This window comes from Dipteris shenzhenensis, chromosome 23 (genome assembly GCF_047967505.1).
Source record: "Dipteris shenzhenensis isolate YYH24624 ecotype China chromosome 23, Dip_SZ_1.0, whole genome shotgun sequence".
NCBI lineage: Eukaryota > Viridiplantae > Streptophyta > Polypodiopsida > Gleicheniales > Dipteridaceae > Dipteris > Dipteris shenzhenensis.
In genome coordinates this window covers 41,971,317-41,994,463 of record NC_141618.1, presented here as the reverse complement: position 1 = coordinate 41,994,463, position 23,147 = coordinate 41,971,317, and the positions used below count along the sequence as shown (strand labels likewise).

Sequence of the window (23,147 nt, the reverse complement as noted above, 5' to 3'; positions counted from 1 at the left end):
GATACTTCTTCACTCATAGATCGTTGATGAGTGCTCCTAGTAGTCTCTATTCTAGCGTGGCTAAGTAAAGTCTCCAAGTTAGGATCACCTTCATAATAATGTCCACCCATTGATGAACTTGGCCATTATTCCAAGAGCTTGCTTGAATACCAAATCATCCACCGTGGCCTTGCCTTGTTTTCTATATTTTTCCACACTTGTTGGATAAACATTGTCTCCGTTCAATGCTCTTCTAGTTAATGTAGATCTGGAAACCTTATATTGCACAAGAGATTTCTTTTGCATAAAATGAAATGGCAATCCCACATTGCTGTGTGGTTTGGTGGCTTAGATTTCACTCATCGAGTAGGTGAGATCTCACTTGGTGAGTTGGTGGCTTTAGTTTCACTAGACAAAGTCCATGGTTCCAATCTCACCTAGTGAGTTGCATGGAGTAGGTGAGGTCTTACTTGGTGAGTTGGTGGCTTTAGTTTCACTAGACGAGTCCATGGCTCCAATCTCACCTAGTGACTTAATATGTGCATCCATCTATAACGATCAGACTTGAATATCTTCATTAGTATATGTATCTCTCTCAATAAGCTAGTGTGGTCTCTTGCTTAGTTGGAATGCATGGGCTCTAGTGATTAAGCATATCCTCTCAGCCACTACTAAGGATAGTGGTACATGTAGAATGCATTATATTTCCTGGAATGCTCTTAAAGCCACTAAATGTCAAGGGGGACTTGTGTTTCTAGATGTGGTTGTTAAGAATGTCTCTTTAATTGGAAAGTGGCTCCCCTGCATATTCAAAGGTGCTGATCCTTGGATTGAGCTAACCAAGTGGTTCATTGAGTCTAGTCGTAATCCCAAAGTGGGTGCTTGGAATGGGCTTCCGTGGTATGAAAGACTCTTTCCTGACTTCCCAATGAAGATAAAGGGTTCGGATCTGATCAGGGGAACAGTGTCAGCCTAGAAAGTGCTCATTAGGAGATGCCCTTGGAAATGTTTGGGAGGTCGAAGGGGTGATGCAGGTCTGTGTGAGTCCATTTGGTGGAGTAAGGCAATGGTATTCAATGGGTAGCCCCTAGCCCTCTTGAATATAGCTCTTGCTAGAACTATTTTTAAGAAAGGTTTGCGTTGTTGGTCTCAGATTTGGGATTCAAGGAAGGGGAACTGGCTCCCTTTGGTGGACATAAGCTACAATTTTCTTTTGAATACTCATGAGATAGCTCTCATTCATTTAATCCTCAAATGCTTACCTGAGAACTGGCCTTCAAACTGTACCAAAGCTGAGGATAGGCATGGGTTGCATTGGTATGTGGGGAATGTTCGGCTAAGAAGAGCTACAGCAAGGGTTCTGTATAGACAAATGATGGATGGTCAGGTGATGGTGGTTGATGACCTAAATAGCAAATGGGGTCTACGCAGGTCGGAAGGATCGTGGAGAGCTAGACTGAAGGAGATTTGGCATGGTAGCTGCTGTGGTAAACTGAGCTTTATCCTATGGAAGTTGATGCATTGGTGGTTGCCAGTGAGAGCCAAGTTAGCTAAAAGGATTAAGATTAACCTGGGTTGTGTTTTGTGTGGCCATGCCTTTGAGTTAGCCATGGAGATGCCCAGTGTCTAGGGGTATTTGGCTTAGGATTGAGGCTTCCATAAGAAAGTCAAGGCTGATGTTCAAGTTCAGGATTGGTAGCAACTGGAAGCTTGTTCTGCTAGGTGATTCTCATGGCCTTCCTTCCACCATGAAGGCTTGTTGGCCCTACATACGGGGGGTAGTCAGCGGGTCTATTTGGTCCGTGAGGAACCAATTAGTCTTTCGAGATACTAAGAAGGTTGCCTTTGCTGCTGATAGCCTCATATTAGCAGGTATTAAATCTTCTCTGGTGGATATTTCCAAGGTTCTGGAACCGACGCAGTCCTTGGAGAGTGTGTGTTTGGCCAAGCCTTGACTTAGGTGGGCTGGGTCTCTTATGCTTTCTAAGTGTACGCCTAGGGGTTGTGCCCCATAATGTAGGCCAAGGTTTTTGTAAGGGTTGTTTGGGGGTTTGCCCACCCATCCACCTTTAATACAAGTCGGCATTTATATTTAAGGAAAAAAAAGAAGAAGAAGAAGAAAAAAAGGTAAGTGAAGCTGCAAAACTAGAATGCTTGGCGAGTTGCTAACTATATGGGCCAGTTGCTAACTATATGGGCTATTGTAAGTAGCTAATAATAGTTCAGTTGATCTAAGGGTTTCGAATGATTTGAGTTTGATAAAACTCTAGATTCTCCAGTGCTGGCGAAGTAAACATTTGTGTGAGTAGGATTTTAGAGTTTCATAAGAGGACAACCCCTCCGGAGAGGTTAAGTCAAAGAAAAAAAAGGAAGAGGGAAAAAAAAAGCAGAGGGAGGTGTGTTCGAAAATTTGAATGAGCGCGAAAAAAGGCAAAGGGAAGGGGCTAACGGCTAAATTTTAAATGTTAATTATAATTAATAATAATAATAATAATCTTCTTGTTAATTGGGAATCAAAACCATTCTTGCTTTCAATTTTGGTAATTCAAATGCTTTTGGTTCATCCGCCATAGCCAGAGCTCTCTCTGCTTCTTTGATTCATCCGCCATAGCCACACCTCGCCATAGCTCCTCTCTCTGCATCCATGGATCGTTACGAGAAACTCGAGAAGGTCGGTGAAGGCACCTACGGCAAAGTTTACAAGGCTCGTGAGCGTCGCTCCGGTCGCCTCGTCGCCCTCAAGAAAACTCGCCTCGAAATGGAGGAGGAAGGCGTCCCTTCCACTGCCCTCCGTGAAGTCTCCCTCCTCCAGATGCTCTCCCAGAGCATCTATGTCGTCAGGTTAGTCCTTCCCCCTCCTCCCTCCTGTTTTAGTTCTCTCCCCTTGATTCGCATGCACCGCGGCTCATTGCTCTCTGTCGTTCTTCTGCTTCGAAGCTCCGCATTCTCTGTTGCTCATTTGGTAACCTTTGAATCGTCCATTTGCTCTGCATCAATCCTGCCTTCCATTTCTTTCAATGCTTCGACAGTAATGAACTCTCGCTTCCGCCCCAGACAGAGATACCATAGCATCATCTTCATCATCGGAAGTATTTGTCTAGTTTCGCGAAGCATTGCCTCCTGTCGTGCTTGTATGCGTCTTCAAGATCTGTTCCCAGGTGCAGCCATAGGTGTGGTCTTTTATAGAACGAACCTTAGGAGCGTGTCCAGTTCCAGATTGAAACTCGTTCAGTGACATTCGCGGTTCTCCCATGAGATCAATTCTCCAGAGAGGAACCATCTTGCTGAGAGATCGCTTAAACGCCCCAGAGATTTGTAGAGATACCCTTTTCCCGGTCGGTCTCACAAATGCTCAATAGATCATTATCAGGCTGGTTCTGTAACAGTAACAATTCGAGCATTAGAATGCCAACAGAAAGTATGAATCGTTCCACCAGAAGTTTGCTCTATGCAGATTCGACGCCTGGCAGCAGGGCTACTTCATTAATCACAAAATAAGATGCAATCGTCGCAGAATTGTGTCTCATTGCTTTCAGCAAGATAGTTTCTTTCTGCCTTCTTCCGAATCTTTGCTTGTGAGTAAATGTTCAGGTGAAGTCCCCATCGCGCGGGCAAATCGTATGCCTGAATTCGAAAATCGTGTCATCATGTTGATTTGGCGCTTCACTTCTTGATTCCCGCTCTTGGAGCCTTGATTTTACAAATGCGAGCTTACAGGTGGTTTTTTGCTTTGCAGGCTTCTATGTGTAGAGCATATCGACAAGAAAGGAAAGCCTCTCCTGTATCTCGTTTTTGAATACCTTGATACCGATCTTAAGAAATACATCGATCAGTATGGCCGTGGTCCGGCTGGGACTCCTGTTCCTCCAAACATAATCAAGGTTTCTTTCTCTCCTCCTGCCACAGCCACCCCTTCCGGTCATGTCTGCGTCTTCCTTTGATTCAGCTATTTCTGACTTCCGTTTTGGCCAAAACAACAGAGTTTCATGTACCAGCTCTGCAAGGGCGTTGCTCATTGTCACAGCCACGGAGTGATGCACCGGTAAGCTAGATAGATGAATGCATCCAATCAGGCGTCGGAAGAGAATTCACCTCCTAAATTCATGTTTCGATATTCTGATGATCAAAGAATGTTTTGCAGAGATTTGAAACCTCAGAATCTGTTGGTAGACAAGGAAAAAGGCATTTTGAAGATTGCTGACCTCGGACTTGGCAGAGCCTTTACTGTGCCCTTGAAGAGTTACACTCATGAGGTGAGGTTACTGCCGATCTTTCATCGTTACATTCATCTACTTCGAGTTGCAACGTTTATTCATTCTTAAGGCTCCTGCAGATAGTGACTTTGTGGTATCGAGCACCCGAGGTGCTGCTGGGAGCTACACATTATTCCACTCCCGTTGATATCTGGTCGGTTGGATGCATTTTCGGTAATTGGCAGACGACTCCCACATCTTAATGATGTTTTATGTCAGTCAATCAAGATCTCGGCTGGGTCTGGTTCTGTCCACCTCTGACTAATCCTTTTCAATCTTCAGCTGAACTGGTGCGCAAGCAGCCTCTTTTTCCCGGAGATTCTGAGCTGCAGCAGCTTCTTCACATATTCAGGTAATGCAATGGTCCTATTATGCCCTCTGTCTGTGTTTGCGTTGCTTTGCAGAGTTTGTAACGATCATCCCAACGTTCGTTTTTTAAAGGGTGCTTGGGACTCCCAACGAGGAAGTGTGGCCTGGAGTAAACAAGCTGAGAGATTGGCATGAATATCCCCAATGGCAGCCACAGAAGCTCTCCAGACAAGTGCCTGAGCTTGATTCAGATGGAATAGACCTTCTGTCAGTAAGTCTATTTCACTTTCAAAAGCAATGCTGTGAGCTTTAAGGGTTCAAGCTTCAGAAAGCCTCAAATGATTCGTGCATAACAACAAACCTGAATATAGCGAAAGAAATGTGAACAATGATCGTTGTCCATACTGCAAGTTTGCAAACAAAATCCAATTCATGAAGGAAATTTGTGCCTTGCATGGCAACAAGCCAGCTAAGAGAGTTTCTTTTAAACATAAAAATTGAGCATAAACATACATATGGCATCGATTGCTGCATATATAATTGCCATCTTTGGACGGTGGGGTAATGTGCAAGACGGTTTTCGGAGTCAGTGGAAGCAACATGAAGGGATGGACTGAATCTGTGTACCTAAAATTTTTGCAGAAAATGTTGCAGTATGATCCAGCAACGCGAATTTCCGCCAAAGCAGCCCTCAATCATCCATACTTTGATGATCTCGACAAATCTCAATTCTAGGAGGAGGAACCGTTATTCTCTAATTATATGTCTTCGTCAACTGTGCAAGCAGTGGATGAGCCAAGCTGACAGAATAAGCTTATGGATATGTGGCTTTCCTCATTTCACATTTTCCGCTTCCAAATGTTTGCTGCATTTAATGCGGTTTTCTATTGTATGAAGGAGGCCTTTCTCTCGAAGCCTTGGCTGTTTGAGTTCTGAAATTTAATCTCTGATGAGCAGGGACATTTCTCAGTCTGAAAGATGACAGGACTGCTTTCTTGATTTGAAATTGTTCTCATTTCCCCACGAGCCATTTCGACTGAGTAATTGTCACCCAAAATTGGGCCTAAAGAGAAATCTCATGTACAATTCTTCACTGGTGGTGGCTATGTTTGTCTCCACTAGCTGAATAAGTTATGGGGTCGGTGAAAAATGTATGGGGCAGGCTCGAAGTGTCTTTTGTGCATCTCTAGCTATGATATCAGTGCTTTAGTCTCCCTTGCCAACCCATATGCTTCGCATAAGGAGGGAAAATTGCACGGCTTTGTATGATCATTTACCGATCATTAACTCCATGGCAGGTAAGTCACATACTAAACATTCAGTTTATGGACGCTATTGCAATTACATTTCCTCCACCTCAGAAAAAGAAGAAAATAATTCTCTCGTTTATGCAATAATCCACTTCGCTTCAAATTAGGTCACATCAAGCATTCACAAAGTTCCTTGGAACTAGGCCCTAATTAGGAGGGGCTCAATTTGTAATGAAGGTGGGAAAAAGATGGATTTTAAGGGGGAAATAGATGGGAGAATAGTAGGGGAAATGTGGGAAGTGTGGGGGATTATAAGTCAACCCAAAAGGATTGTAAGGGACTTTTTGATGTGACATCTATTCCTATCTACTCTCCCTCCTTCTTGCTACCTGCTGCCTACGCACATACTCTCTCTCTCTCTCCCTCTCTCTATCTCTCTATCTCCTCATTCTTCTCTCTCTTCCTCTCTCCTTCCCCTTCTTCTCCCTTCCTTTTGCTATTCTCTCTCCATCTCCAAATCTGCCCCTTCCCCCTTCACTACATTGGTATCAGAGCTCTGCTCTCTAGCACCTTGCTTCCGTTGGCTTCACCAACCTTGCATTATAGCAATCAGTACATTGAGACACCTACAGATGCAGCAAAGTACAATCAGCTCGTAGGTTGACAGACGCAACAAGGTACCACCAACTCGTAGGCTGACAGACGCAAGGCCAACGATACCAGTTGCTACGTGCCTATCTAAGCCTATCCTCGCATATTTCACAAGCCCACGACCAATCTGGAGAGTCGAGAAGATTTCATGACAAATGTTTTTGAAGAGCTCCTCCTTAACTAGGGCATCCTGTAAAGAAGCAGCCTTGCAAACCCAACAGGCCCAAGCTACAAGTCGTCGTTTGTGGCATCTCGACCTCGGTGGCATCTTGCTCGTGGCATCGTCGTCCATGAGCATCTTTGTCACTTCAGCGTCCCTTTCCTTTTTGTCACTCCAGCGCTTCTATGCCTTTGCCTTGCTCCGCCTAGACACCATGCTTCTGTCGCCCTTTCTCTCCGCCCTCTCACCAAGCCGTCGTCGTCTATCATCCCTACAACGCAACATGCTTTTGTCGCCCTTTCTCTTCGCCCTCTCACTAGGTTGCTGTCGTCTATCATGCCACCATGCTTCTGTCCCCCTTTCTCTCCGCCCTTTCACCAGGCTGTCGTCGTCTATCATACCTTAGTCTTTCCTAAGGTTCCGTTAGCTAGGGTTTAGGGGGGTTGGTTAGCTACTTGGGTTTGGTTGGTTAGGTTAGTTTAGGTCTGGTTAGGTTTAGCTAGTTAGTGGATTGGGTTACTTTGGCTAGGTTTAGTTAGGTTAGTGATTGGGTAAGGTTGGGTTTAGTCAGTTTGGCTTAGTTGAGACTACCCTAGGTGTCTTAGTTGTCTTAAGCTCCACCCACCAAAAAAAAAAAAAAAAAAAAACTCTTTTAGGGTACTCATACAGCCCTATTTTGGGCCTTTCTAAGCCACCTTCGTGGCTCATTTTGAGCCCTGTTTCTAGCCTCTTCATCGAGCTTTCTTCGAACCTCTTCAACGACTGCATTTGAGCCTCTTTACTGACACCTCTCGAGCCTCTACATCGAGCCTTCGACACTTGGCACATTTTCCTCGTGTCACTCATGGCACCCAAATGTGTACCTCGGTCATATGAGTCATCTTAGCACGGTGACGATGTTGCTCAACAGGAGTAGATGCCGGTCACAGAGGGTGCATCTCCTTCACAACCAGTTTCTGCTATGCCTACCGACACACAGTTTCTAGATGCATTGGCCTCAATGCTTCAGGGGGCTTTTCAGCAATTGGGTCAGTAGTTGGGTTAGCAACTCACCACTGCTATGGCTATCCACGATACAGCTATCACCCAGATGGGTAAGAACATTGGGCAACAAATCACTACCGCCATCAATATGCACGATAAGGGTAAGTAGCCCGCACCCCAGCACGGGGATCAGTCGGATAGCCAGGGTGATTTTCTTGACCCACACAGGACATTTATGGCTGATGGTCGTCGCACTTATGATGTTGGTTCTATGCATGCATCCCAGCATGGGGATTATGTTGATTCTGGTGATGCCTTGCCCATGCCGCCGAGCACTTCTCTTATTGATTCCAAGCCTCCATTTGGCTCGCATATTTCATTGGCTGAGCCATCCATTTTGGGCCGGCCCATTGGCACATTTTTGCCAACGGCGAGCATGCCTCGATTGGGTGTTGGGTTTCAGAGCAGTTGGGAGAGGGGCTAGTCCTCTTCTCAACCTTTTTCTATGCCACCCACCCACCGAGATGTTTATGGCAGGCTGACTCAGCAGGGATTGCATGCTTCGATGACACCTCATGTTAATACATTCAGTCAGACTCAGCTTGCATATCAGGGAGGTAATGCTTTCAGTCAGATGCACTTTATGCATCAAGGGAGTGGTTCTCCTAACCAGCATGATGCTGGAAGTGGGTAGCATGCAAACATGGATGATATGCTTTCAGATGCCTTACGTTCATATAGGGCTTTGCTTGTTGAGGATGTTCGTAATGAGATGTCCTTTTCACAGTATGTGAGCTTCAAGAGTGAGTATGTTGGTAGTCACTATAGGAATAACGCAGCCAAAGCTATGAAAGATAAAATCTCTGTGCATAAGTTTAAGGGTGACACTCGCACTCCTAATGAGTTGGAGGAGTGGCTCACGAAGCTTGAAGATTATTTCCGCTTCTACCCTAAGAATGATGAGGAGAGGATCATTTTTGCTGGCATTCATTTACAGGATTATGCACATACATGGTGGCGTTACATGCGAGAGTCACCTCAGAAGCCTACCACTTGGAAACAGTTCAAGGAGCTTATGGTCACGACCTTCGTCTCGGTCTTGATCCTTGAACAGTACCTTGCTGAATTCTATGCACTGTCACAAACAGGTATGGTCTAGGAGTACTTGCAGCGTCTTTGGAGACTTTCTTTGTTTGTATAGGATATTTCTAAGAAAGGAAAGTTGCTGTGTTTTATACAAGGCTTAGATCCCTCTCTAGTTGCTGATGTGAGAGCTCACAATCCTCTAACCATTGAGCGAGCAGCCCAGCTTGCTGAGGTGTTTGAGCCAAAATATGCTGGTAAGTACAAGCATGTGTCACATAGCTTCTATGGTACTGCTTATGATGCTGACAGGAAGACAAATTCTGTTGATTGGATTGATAAGAAACCAGCAGTTGCTTCCTTCCCACGATATCCAACGGTTTCTGGAAGTAAGATGCCATATGCAAAGCCATAGAGGTCCATGGATGCAAAGACAGGTGTCAAACCCAATGCTGGTTTTGGCAAATCAGAAGTTAAACAACATTCAAGAGCCATAATGGACAGTAGGAAGAAGGCAAATTTATGCTTTAGGTGTGGAGAGAAATGGACACCTGAGCACCGAGATGTGTGCAAAATGAAGAATGTCAGCTCAGCCAAACTCAACACGATAATTGAATTATCTGATGATGATGAAGTGGCTGATGTTGCAGACCCCCATGATGTCTCTCATGAGGAATTGACAGGAGTTGATGATGCAGATGAGTCTCCTAACACAGATGCCACAAAGGGGACTGCTTTTCCTTTTGATCCGGGTGGGGCTATTGAGCAAACCACTCATGTGATGCATGAGATTGATATTCAGCCTACATGTAGTAGGAAAGGCCGTAAGCCAACACTCTCTATGTTGGAGCATCAACCTACAATGCCTTTTCCTGTCAGAGGTGATGCTAATGGTAATGTTCCTGTGGATGACGAACAGATTTATTGGGATGCCCAGTCTACACTGTATACCATCTCACTACATGCCTTGATGGGTGCCAAAAGTGCTGACACAATCAGGTTGAAGGGAATGATTAATGGCAGATCTGTCCATGTATTGGTAGACAGTGGTAGCACTCACAGTTTCATTAATTGTAGAACATTGCAAAGATTGGGATTAGTTGCTACAGAGATAGACCATGGTCTGAAAGTGGAGATCGCGAATGGACAGCACATGATCAGCAGACATTGTTGCCAGGATGCCAGGATCAAGTTTTCTGATCATTATGAGTTTGCAGGTGATCTTTTGGCATTGGATATGGGACCCATAGATGTTGTCCTGGGTTGTGATTGGCTGAAATCCTTGGGGAAAATGAGTATAGATTTGAATGCTTTATCTCTTGAGTTTTGCCACAAGGGTAGAACTGTTACATTGCAGGGCATTGTGAATCAGAAATTGCAGGTCATTTCAGCAAGGCAGCTAGCTAGGGAGCTCAAGAACGAAAGTGCCATTTATGCATTGAATGTCTCTGTACCTTAGGAGGGTGGTATTCCCCATGTGGATAATTGTGAAATGCAGAAATTGCTCTTAGAATTTGGGGATGTGTTTGCTGATATGCCATCTCAGTTGCCCCCAAAAAGAGATGTTGATCATGCCATAGTCCTGGAACATGGTAGTAAACCAATAAACAAGGCCCCGTATCGACTCTCTAAGGTTAACGGGGAGAAGTGGCAACACAGGTGCGAGATTTGCTTGAGAAAAACTTCATTGCTCATAGCACCTCGCCATTTGCATCTCCAGTACTCCTGGTGAAAAAGAAGGATGGCTCTTTTCGTATGTGCATTGATTACAAAGAATTGAATAAGACCACCATTAAGAACAGGTTTCCTATTCCCAGGATTGATGACCTGCTGGATGAACTCAAGGGTGCTCAGTATTTCACGAAGATTGATTTGAGGTCACGTTACCATCAGATCAGGATGAAAGAGGGTGATGAGCATAAGACTGCCTTTCGTATAGAAAGAGGATTATATGAGTTCAAGGTGATGCCTTTTGGTTTGACTAATGCACCAGCCACCTTCCAGGCACTCATGAACAAGATCTTGCACCACCTTCTTTTCAAATGTGTGCTGGTATTTTTCGATGACATTCTCATTTATAGTAAGGATGCACAGGAACACATTGACCATGTCCGACAAGTGCTAGAAATCTTGAGGATGTATCAGCTTTATGCCAAGGCCAGCAAGTGCACATTTATGGCAGAGGAGGTTGAATATCTTGGTCATGTTGTAAGCAGGCACGGAATCAGTGTAGACCCAGCTAAGGTGAAATGCATTAAGGAGTGGCCGCAACCACAAAATACCACACAGCTCAGAGGTTTCTTGGGTCTTGCTTCTTTTTAGAGGAGATTCATTAGGCACTTCGCCAAAAGGGCTGCCCCTCTCACTGATTTGCTGAAAAAGGATGCCTTCCAATGGTCAGAAGCAGCACAACTCAGCTTTGATAACCTCAAGGATGCCCTTAGCAATGCACCTATATTGGTGTGCCCTGATTTCTCACGGTCTTTCATTATTGAGATAGATGCAAGTGGCAAATGTTTAGGGGCTATCCTAAAACAAGAGCATGGTGTGATTGCTTTTGAGAGCAGGAAGTTTAATGCCAGAGAAATGAATTATCATGTTTATGATCAAGAGATGCTGGCAATCTTGCATGCTTTTGCAAAATGGCACCACTACCTGTACGGTAGCAAGATTAAGGTCAAAACGGATCACAGGACACTCAAGTACTTCTTAACGCAGCCTAATTTATCCATGAAGCAGAAGAGATGGCTGGTTGCAGTTCAGTCCTATGATTTTGACATTGAATATAGAAAGGGGAAAGAGAATGTGGTTGCTGATGCCTTGTCCAGGATGTGGTCATGCACACTGTCTGCCATTTCCACGCTTCATCAGGAGTGGATACTTGGGATTCAGGAGGAATACATGCAAAATTCTGATGCAGCTCCTATTTTTGTGGAGTTACAGAGTCTGTCCAGCCAAGGACATGTTCGATTTTAGCTCCGCAACGGACTGTTATGGTGCAGCGACAGAATTTATCTTGTGCCAGACTCCAAGTACAGGTTGATGGTATTACAGGAAATGCACTCATCCCCTATGTCAGGGCATACGGGTATCACAAAAACATATGAAAGAGTCAAGGAGAGCTTTATTTGGGATGGTTTGTGGCGAGATGTAGTTAAGTTTGTCAGTGAATTTTTGCCCTGCCAACAAAATAAAGTGGACAGCCGGTTACCCGTAGGCCTTCTGCAACCGCTACCCATTCCTGAAGGCAAATGGACTCACATTGCCATAGACTTCATTACAGGCTTGCCTTCTACAGATAAGGGTTGGGATAGCATATTTGTGGTGGTTGACAGGATGACTAAGCAGGCCCATTTCATACCGACCAGGACTCGATACTCCACTTCACAGGTTGCCTGGCAATTCATTGAGTATGTGTTCAAGCACCATGGTTTTCCTCAAGAGATTGTCAGTGACAGGGATGCTAAATTTATGGGTCACTTTTGGCAGGAGTTATTCACTGCAGTTGGAACTTCCCTTGTGCCTAGTACTGCTTATCATCCACAGACGGATGGACAATCAGAGAGGGTGAACAAGTGATTGGAGGAGTATCTAAGGCATTACTATCATGACATGCAGAAGTCTTGGGACAAATGGTTAGCATTGGCTGAATTTTGCTACAACAACACCAAACACCTCTCTATTGGCATGAGTCCATTCGAGGCTATGTATGGATGCAAAGTGGGAATGCCTTCCAGGGTTGCAGACTTGGTTGTGAAAAATCAGCAAGCAAGGAATGATTTGGAGAGTATGGATGCCCTTCTGCAGTTGGCTAAGAGGAATATGCAGGATGCCCAAGCCAAGCAGAAGAAGTATGCGGATGAACAAAGGAGGTACTTATCTTTTGAAGAAGGGGATTATGTGCATTTACATCTCCATAAGAATCGATATTCCTCGCTGAAAGGTAATACCAACACAAAGCTTGCCCACATGTATTATGGCCCCTACAAAATCATCCGCAAAGTTGGGCAGGTAGCATATCTGTTGGAACTACCCAGTACCTCCAAGATCCATAATGTTTTCCATGTATCCTTGCTGAAACCACATGTCGGACAGCATGTCCAGGTTCTTCCTGAGTTGCCTCCTATGGATGAAGAGGGCCACATAATCTATGTGCCGAAGCAAATCAAGGGCTTTAGAGATCATGTACTCAGGAATAAAGCCTACACTAAATACCTCATCAAATGGAAAGGTTTAACGGAAGATGAGAATTCTTGGCAACCTGAGAGCATTGTGCAGGACTACCCCTATCTCCTACAGAGCTGATCAGTTTCTGTTGTATCCTTCTCATCCAGGGCAGCCTCTTGGAAATTTTGAGGGCAAAATTCTTTGGGAAGGGATGGCTATAATGAAGGTGGGAAAAAGATGGATTTTAAGGGGGAAATAGATGGGAGAATAGTAGGGGAAATGTGGGAACTGTGGGGGACTATATAAGTCAACCCAAAAGGATTGTAAGGGACTTTTTGATGTGACATCTAATCCTATCTACTCTCCCTCCTCCTTCCTGCTACCTGCTGCCTACGCTCACACACCCTCTCTCTCCCTCTCTCTCTGTCTCTCTATCCCCTCATTCTTCTCTCTCTTCCTCTCTCCTTCCCCTTCTTCTCCCTTCCTTCTGCTATTCTCTCCCCATCTCCAAATCTGCCCCTTCCCCCTTCACTACACAATTTCATTCAAGTAATATTGTTGGTATGCAAGAAGTTTCTTAAGTGTTGTGGCCTTGAAAACTTATTATTAGGATTGTTATTGTTAGGAATGTGGCATACTTTGTTATTAATAGGAGGGACTCTTATTGTTGGAAATGTGGCATGTTCACATCAAGGACTAAGTGAAAGGGGTAGAATCTAGCGGATAAACCTTTACTCTAGTGTGCTACCTCATGTGAGGTATTTATTAGGATTGTTATTGTTGGGAATGTGGCATACTTTGTTATTAATAGGAGGGACTCTTATTGTTGGAAATGTGGCATGTTCACATCAAGGACTAAGTGAAAGGGGTAGAATCTAGCAGATAAATCTTTACTCTAGTGTGCTACCTCATGTGAGGTATTTTGATACTTTCCATGAGCATTTTCTTTCAAGAACAAGTGGCATCTCTAATGCTTTTTTTTTTTGTGCTTTTGGTTAATTGGCATACCTAATTTAACACCTCATTAACATAGCATACATGGTTTTGTTGTTTGGGAAAGAGGGGTGCTATAGTCTTTCTAAAAAACAAAAAAACATCTCAAATAAGATTCTCTAAGCTTGCATAGATCATAGATGTCCATTTAGATCACAATACAATGATAACTACTAGATTAGTGTTGTCCTTTTAGATCACCATTGCATAGTATGCATTGATCGTAGATTAACCTCCATCAATGTCGATTTAGTGAGGGGAAGGTCATTCTTCCTACTCTTAAACAAGTATCTTTTCCTTAATTAGATTGAGCTTTACAACGGTTATGCCCATCATGGTATAGTGTCAACTCATAGGTATTTGTCTTTTGGCAATATCAACATTTCATTTATCTAGAATATTATTCTACATTCCTCCCATGATTTTGAGCTTTTGTGTTATTATCCCTTTATTGGCCAAAGTGTGGATCCCTTTTTGGTTTCTTTTGTTCATCTTTTGAATGTGACTAAATATTGTTCTCCATAGAGAGGCTTCTTTGTGCATTGTATTATCTATTATTATTGGTTATCTATTATTATTGCTCTCCTCCTTGTAAGTTCTTATTAACTCCAACTTTTCATCTTTTAATAATGTATTTTTTCTTGGTTTTTTTGATAGACAATTTCATTGAATAAAGTGAAATTGTTTATCAAAAAACCTCATTGGAACATTTTAGGCTTTCCACCAAATGTTGCAAAGTTGATGTAGTCAAGTTAGTCTTTCCTCCATAGAACATGTTGGTTTTACTTGTATAACACACTACTAGGTGGTTTATAGAGATAGTGCAATTAGATGTGTTCATCTTGTGTCTTTTCTTGCCCTTCATAGTTTAGAGTGGCATCTCACAATTCCATGGATAGTGGATGCTTTCAATGAAGCTTGCAAAACTTGTGGCTATGAGTTGGTTCATGCCATCTTTTGGCTCTATCCATTGCTTTGAATCTTAGGATTTTAGGTATATGGTTAATAATGGACAATTACTCAATTTGTGCGTGGGATAACATCACCATGCAAGGGCATCCATGTCTCATGATTATTCTTCCATTGCCAACTCCCAGTAGCATACAGTCATTAGCGCCATTCTCTTTAGACATTTGACCTCCTTGGGCTTTCTCTCTCATAGCCAAATGGGTGTTAGCAGCTTTTTATGGGCAGTTCCTTGCAAAATGTGAGGCCTCCTTGCAAATGTAGCATGAATTAGGAAACGACCCAAACTTGACTTGCTGGGCGATGACTTTCCTAGCTTGCAACTTGATTTCGATGAAGTTCTGTGACTCTTGCCCTCGATCCCAAAGGATCCAGACCCTCTTAAGATTAGAGAAAGACTTGGATGGAGGGGGAACCAGTAGCACTCTTCCAAGTGACAAAGCGATTTGCTCAATCGATTCACCTAGTATTGTGGGAAGATTGGAAAATTCGACCCAACTTGGGCAGTCTCTCAACAAGAACTCGTCAATATTGAATGATGGAGACCATGGAAAAAGCTGAACAATAGCACCAGCAAAGGTAAGAGAAAGGGCCACCAACCTCATCCGTAAGCTATTTGGAGACGAACTTAAGAAGAAAAAACCCCTTTCCCAAAAACCTCATTGAGTTGCCCATCGAGGAGATTCAAGCTCAAAAGTGAGAAACTCTTCTAGTTCCTGCAAGGACAGCACCCTCCAAGTAAAAACATGTATATGCCTCCTTTAGCCAGCTTTGTGAGCTTAGGTTTGTGACATTGATGAGGTCAAGCTTGCACGAGATGGAGTCCTTTCTGCCAAATTCCAACTAGGGCCTTTTTGCAACTTCCCTGGCTCTCCTGTCGACTTCAGCATGAAGCAGTTTGAGAGCTAGATCGTCATCGATTTCAGCAAAACCTCTAGTGAGTTTCTTTGCAAGCATTTTAGCATAAGACAGGGGGCGATCAACCCTAGCTACATCACTGTCGTTTCATGGACTATTGCCTTCACCCTCCTCTAAAGACTTCCCTTCCACACTCTCACCAATCTCAAACACCATGCCCTCCTCAACCAACTCTGGCTCAGATACCCTATTAGCCCATCTCGTGTGTTTGGCTTGACTAGAACACCTCATAACACAAGGAGAAATGGAGGGCATAGATAGCACTCATACATTGTTCACAACTAAGCTCAGTGAAAGCTGTAGATCTCAAATCTTGGTCCGACTTTCGACACTTCATTTCTCATGGTGTGTAAGCTCCATCGACCTTGAGAGCTGCCTCACAGAGCTTTCCCATGGGGTGCTAGATGTGGCAAATATGCCAGCATCATCGCAGTGGGCAACATAGCTTGGCAATCGTTCCTACAAAGGTAAATATGCCAATGCATCTGCATGGAGCCTGCCTCTGCACCAATTCCTTGGATGCTTGCATGCAAGTGATTGCGAAAACCCTGATCCAAGGTAAGTATTAAGGTTTGACACCATAATACCCAAGTGCAAAGGGCTTATTTCCATCTCCACTGTGGCATTACAGGTGCTCAATGCTAGCCCCTCCATTTCAAGGGCCATACATGGGTACATTTCGAGCCTAGGCATTCCCCAATATTTTTGTTGGGTATGCTAAGCGTGGCGAGCTTCCTGACAGTCAAGGGCTAGCCGAGAGAACTTGAAATGTGGGATTCCAACCCAACATTGGACTATTGTTGGGAGGAAAGATCCTCTCTAAAAACTTTCCACTAGTGGAGAGGGTGACAAGGTTGCAAGTTGAGGTAGGGGGCAACCCAATGCAAGCTACAATTTCATCCCAGCAACGAGTGGCTGAAATTAGGGTGTTTACACACCAAAGCTCTGCCCACCCAAGCCTGAGAATAATAATGGGAATGCATACACATCGCCATGGATTGGCAGAGGGAATCTTAAGCATGTGGTGCATGGTCGTGGATTCAAGCCCCATAAGTTGAGCTTGCATTAAATTCTTTTAAAGAAAAAACCTCGCCCAAGCCCTTGGGCTGGGGTCTTGGCAACCCAAGTTTGGGTAGGCAACACAAATTTTAAGGCTAATAGCGCATCACCATGTGGCAAAATACTCCTATCTTTTTGGCTGGCATGCGGGCAAGTGGGCAGTGTGTAAAGAGCTTGACCTACAAAATCCTAAAAACCTCTTGTCATACTCTCATTAATAACACCCAAGAAACACAGAGACCTTCATGGGGATGTGGTTTTTGAACTACTAGCTCAACATGGTCTTAGCCTTGGCAAGAGCATGGGGAGGCACTCTAAGCTGCTACCTATGCGACATTCAAAGAATAGTGCCACTTCAGCAGTGGCTTACACACCAACTACCCATGCTTGCACAAAATGAGGGTGCAAGCTGAAGTGGCCTTCATGTGTAGCAATTTCCTTACATGTGCCCCTGATTCCAACAACATCCGACATGAAATTTCTTTATAAAATGCAATCTAAACCACCACATGTGACTAACCTATCTCACCCAATGTCATCGACTCTAATGAAAAGCATAAGATGATGGTGGAAGCCTGCCAAAATGATTCCTTACTAATGATAGAAATCTGCCAAAATCCTTCTATACTAGTAGTGGATTGAAGCTCAAAGTTGTATGACCATCAGGTCTCTCATTGCACCTAGTGGTCTCTCATTGCACCACTAGAAAGGCACTTCTTACTTCAGTAAATCATAGCCAAATTATCATGGAGCTTTGCAATGGCAGTGATCTAATGGATAAATTGCATGAGAAAATGGTGTGCGAGAAAGAAGCCGTTGAGGCTTTTGGCTTTTTCCCATCAATGTGAAATCCTGAAATGAGATGTAAGGCTAGAGAACATTCTTCTACCCACCAAGAATGCTAGCTACAACACCATGAATGCTTGCTACAACATTCTTCTACCCACCAAGAATGCTAGCTATAACACCCTCAAGCTCATAGGCTTCAATTTGGTGGTTGACGTTTTGGAGGAGCCCAGAGAGGAGGTAGGAATGTAGCAATATATAACTCTCAAGGTATACGGCAACAAGTAATAATGGACATGGAGTTTCCTAGTTGGTGTAAGGCCTCTAGGGGTTTTCAAACTAGCATAGACTTCTGCTGCTAAACTTTGAGAGCAAACGTTAACACATGCAAAATCTGATAGAACTAGGTGTAACCTTCTATAGGGAGCTTCCTAGGTGCATCATGGAGTCATGTTGCATGTAGAAATTCAATTTCTAGGAATTTAGTTGCGCAACAATCCATCAATCTATTGAGGTAGAGCGGCATGGATTTTGGGAAGAAAAAGGAGAGGGATATTGATGCGTAGACCGTTGGGGAGGTTCTCATGTCCTCCGGCATCATCCTCAATGAGAATGTGCGCTAAATCATTTTCCATAGCAACTATGATTTTAGTTGCTTGCTCAAGCTCCTTACCTTGTTGTCCTTTTATCCTTAGTTCTTCTCAACATGACAGAAGGTGGATATATGGAGCCTGGGTGCATATCTTATGCCTATCTCCTACAAAAAGGAACAATGAATTCCACTATTTTGGTTCAAACTTATGCCAATACTTAGCCATTTGTGGACATGTTTGTCAAGCACGTCAATGCTGCAATATCCTTAGATCCGTCTTTTAGCCCATAGGGATAATCCATTGTTCTTTACAACTGGGAGATGGCCTAAGCAAGGAGGAATTATTGTGCACGACTCCTAAAGATGGCCATTTTTATAAAGATCAATTGGTTAGCCCGCTTGCACCCAAAATGCCTACCTCAAAGCATAAGAGGACAATAATCTCAACAGAGAGCCTCTAAGTGCCCACTCATTTTAGCGATCTATCAGATGATATTAGAGTTATCCTCAACTCAATCCTATAGTAAGTTCTGATCAGTTGTTGATTATACTCTAGGTGGATTAGACTCCTTCGAAAAGCCATTTACCTTTACAAAAGGCATGCAATTAGAATGGCATGAGAGAGAGAGCTCGGGTAGCACTTCAAAGCAAAAGCTCCGTGTTGTTAAGAGAAAGAGCTTCACACAAAGAGAAGAGCCTAACGAAGCAACGAGAGCTCACACACTTTTGCATTTGCCCATCACCCGACTTCCCACATTCGATCCCTTGAAAAAATGCGTGCTACTTATTAGTGCATGCCATAGGCAGTTACGCCTCTCATAGATAGCACTCTATGTGTGTGTGTGAGTGCACAAGTGTGTGTGTGTGTGTGCATGCATGCATGCTCACACATCATGTGTGCATGGGATGTGCATGCATGCGTGCATGTGTGCCTATGTGCATGTGTGTGTGTGTGTGTGTGTGTGCGTGCGCGTGCATGTGCGTGTGTGTGTGTGTGTGGAAGACATTACAACACCCCTTTCCATAGTGAAGAGAAAACAATTTAAAGTAGGAATGAGAAATGTTTAATGACAAACTTTAAAATAAATAGAAAATCCACTATGAATGAAGTAGCATCACTAGAGGGTGAACATTTTTTAATGAAAAAAGGAAATGTGAGAAGTTGAGCTTTGATAAGTCGTTGGCAGCATCATTTTTATTGAAAAGGGGAATCTGCCTACCTGCCACCCTTCGACAAGCAAAACATGGTGAGAACCAGTTAAGCCTTAGTTGGGAAGACAGGTGTCATATAGCTTGCTATAGCTTTTACTCCATCCTAGAATAGGAAAGTTGAATATAAGAATAGATCCATAAACACCCCTCCCTTGTTATCAGAGTCATAATAAAAATACACACTTAACCACTAACTTACTAAGCAAGTTAAAAAAAATTATGAGTACAAAGTTGTATGGAGATATAAATTAGATATAAAATTTTAGAAGAGAACAATAAACATTAGTGTTTAAAAAAATTAATAGGGGTTAATCATTAAGACAAGAAGGATAAACAAGTTTTCCAAGAGATATTGACAAAAATAGACCATGGAGGTTGAAAATAGAGCATTATAGAGGGAAATCAAAGGTAAGAAGGGGGGGATTTGAATATGGAAAGAGGTTAGTTTAAAAATAAAATAAAAGGAAGGGATAGAGGAAAGAATTAAAGGTAAGAAGGGGGAATTAAATATTTACTTTGATCTAAAGGTAGGGGGAGGGACCGGGGGGGGGAGGGAGAAATAAACATAAGGGGAGATACATGTAAAGAAATATTAAAAGGGGTGGTGACATAAGGATAAACAAGAAAGGTTAGGGGGAAACCTTTTTAAAAAAAATATTAAAGAAGGGGACGAGGCATGTGTAATAAATGTAAAATACATGTCACCTGTGAGTCAAAGGAAAGTACCATCATAGAGGTCAAAGAAATTGTGGGCGGCGATACATATGGGGGGGGTTTTGAGGGCACTGGCATATAATAGCCATGAGCACTAGGAGAAAAGCTGACTAAGCATGGATGGGAGTTTAGTATGATGGCGATCAGCGCACTGCACAACTATCAATAGTCGGCAATGTTGCACTTAGGGACAGTAAGGAACGACAGTCAAAACCGTGAAGGAATCAAAGAAAAGGTAGTATGGAAGCTGTAGTAGCACTGTTGGTATATGTGCAATGCCCACCTTTCATATGTAACCACCAATGTTCCATAGTGCTCTTTTGTTAGGCCCCCATTATGAGGAGAAGCCATGGTGTGAGACATTGGTAGGATCCTAGTTTTGGTACTAGATGAGGTCTCATGGTGACAGTTTGATGGTTAGGAGATGATAGAAGGATCAATGTACTCCTTAGGGGTTCAAGGGCAGTGCCCCCAATCTTGGGGGTTCCCTCTTAATCCCACGTGTATCATAGAAATGCTGAAAGTCATGAGAGAGATACTCTCCACCATTGTCAGTCCGTAGGCATTTAAGCGTTCTACCTGACTGATTCTCAACCAAGGCCAGCCATTTCTGAAATACCTGGAACACATCACTCTTTCGAGCTATGGCATAAGCCCACACTTTCCTAGTTGCATCATCAATGAATGCCACATAGTATTCAGCCCCGCCTAATGACTGTGTAGGCATGGGATCACATACATCTGAATGCACCAAATCAAGCTTTTCAAACTCTTTCTTTCCCCTTCTTTTATGGGCTGATTTAGTCTGCTTCCCATAGTGCTCACAAAATTCAAAATCAGAGAAACTCAAATGCGGTACATAACCCAAACGGCAGAAGAGTTTCATCCCATTTTGGCTCATATGGCCCAACCGGCAATGCCATAAAGAAGTGCTTGGTTGCTTGGTTATTGCAACAACATGATCAAACACCCCTGATACATGTAAGGGATACAAAGTCCCACACTTGGCACCCCTGGCCAAAAGCATAGAGCCCTTCTGAATTTTCCAACTCTGAAAGCCAAAAGTGGTGTGAAAACCAGCATCACCTAGCTGACCCACTGAAATAAGACTCTTGGTCAACTTGGGCACCTGCCTCACATGTTTCAAAGAAATGCAGACCCATTTGCAAAAGAAAACTTTACGTCACCTACTCCCATTATGTCACATTCATAGTCATTTCCAAGATGCACACAACCTATCTTTCTACTGTCATAAGTGGAGAACCATTCCCTATGGGGAGTAACATGGAATGAAGCACCAGAATCCAAAATCCAATCTTGGGAATATGGATCATCTGAAGTGGTAAGCAACTCTGCAGATAAACTAGACATGAAGAGAATGTCATTGTCACTATCATGTGTGATTGCATTGATCTCCTCAATCTTCACTTTTCCTTTGTCCTCCCTTGGACTCTCTTCCTTCTTATTTGCACCCTAATTTGCATTCTTTTTCTTATCCTTTTGATCTCTTTTCAGCTTGTAGCAATCCTTTTTCATATGGCCAGATGCGCATACCAAGAATATGACCTGCAAGTCCCAAATCCTTTATATCAAAGGCCTCATGCAACTTGGCCTTTAATGCATCTAGCTCATAAGTATTCTTGCTAGCCAATAGCATATCATCCACATATAGTGCCAGGATTATTAGGCTATTATCCTTAGCCCTTTTAGTGTAGAGGCAGTGATCAATTTCACTCCTTCTAAGACCCTGGGACTGAATGAAAGCATCAAACTTCTGATACCATTCTCTAGGCGCTTGCTTAAGATCATAGAGACTCTTCTTCAGCTTGCAAACTAAATGCTCTTTGCCCTTTTCTTCAAAGCCTTCTGGCTGCACCATGTAAATTTCCTCATGCAGATCCCCATGCAAGAAATAATCTGCCTACCTACCACCATCCAACTAGAAAAACATGGTGAGAACCAGTGAAGCCTTAGTTGGAAAGAGAGGTGTTATAAACACCCCTCCCTTGTTATCGGAGTCACAATTAAAATACACACTTAACCACTGACTTACGAAGAAAGTTGTAAAAATTATAAGTGCAAAGTTGTATGGAGATATAAATTAGATATAAATTTTGGAAGAGAACAATAAACATGTGTTAAAAAAAATTAATAGGGTTAATCATTAAGAAGAGAAAGATAAACAAGTTTTCTAAGGGATATTGACAAAAATAGACCATGGTAGTTGAAAATAGAGCAATATAGAGGGAAAACAAAAGCAAGAAGGCAGGAATTGAATATGGAAAGAGGTTAGTTTAAAAATAAAAATAAAAGGAAGCGATAAAGAAGAGAATTAACGGTAAGAAGGGGGAATTAAATATTTACTTTTATATAAAGGTAGGGGGAGGGGGGGAAAGAAATAAACATAAGGGGAGATATGTGTAAAGAAAGATTAGAAGGGGTGGTGACATAAGGATCAACAAGAAAGGTTAGGGGGGAAACCTTTGAAAAAAAAATTTATGACTTGCATCGGAAAGGAATGTTTGGGTGGCCTCAACATTCACGAACAATCGTTGGTTATAAAAGCATGTCAAATCAGGTGGTGAAATAGGTTCACAGGCCACCCAAGTTAGGTGTCCGCATTCATGCAAGGCATGCTGAAGGTCCACTTTCGGAGTCTTTCGCACCTTGGGTGACTTGGGGAGGCCCTCCATTAAATTCTCTCCAGGACAAGAACAAGGTGAAAATTTCACTTAGCATGCCAGAGGAGATGTGACAACCTCACCCTCTTAGGTTATTATTCAGCCCTTGCACAATTCCCATAGAACAAGAGAACCCAAAACAAGCGAGTACAAGTACTCGTGAGCCAGTCTGGCCTTAGAGGGACAAGTTGATTTGGGAAGAGAGAGCGACAAGGGGGGAAGAGAGAGAGAGGGAGAGAGAGAGAGAGAGGGAGAGAGAGAGAGAGAGAGAGATGTCACTGAGAATAGAAAGTGTAAAACTTGGCCTAAAATAACTAGAGGGACACTTTTTACGGAAAGTGTAAGGAGAGCGAAGTGGCCTAGAGACGCTATGGCTTGCCCTTTGACATG

At 43.2% G+C, this 23,147-nt stretch overlaps 1 protein-coding gene across 1 annotated transcript; it reads left to right on the top strand.

The window, feature by feature from the left end:
* Positions 1-2,547: 2,547 nt before the first annotated feature.
* LOC147887393 (cyclin-dependent kinase B1-1-like) lies at positions 2,548-5,869 on the top strand. Its single transcript, XM_087394126.1, has 8 exons — positions 2,548-2,820; positions 3,716-3,860; positions 3,960-4,021; positions 4,121-4,232; positions 4,313-4,406; positions 4,515-4,584; positions 4,674-4,812; positions 5,184-5,869. The coding sequence occupies exons 1-8, from the start codon at positions 2,624-2,626 to the stop codon at positions 5,274-5,276; spliced, it is 912 nt and encodes a 303-aa protein (XP_087250252.1). The 5' UTR covers positions 2,548-2,623; the 3' UTR covers positions 5,277-5,869.
* Positions 5,870-23,147: the final 17,278 nt, after the last annotated feature.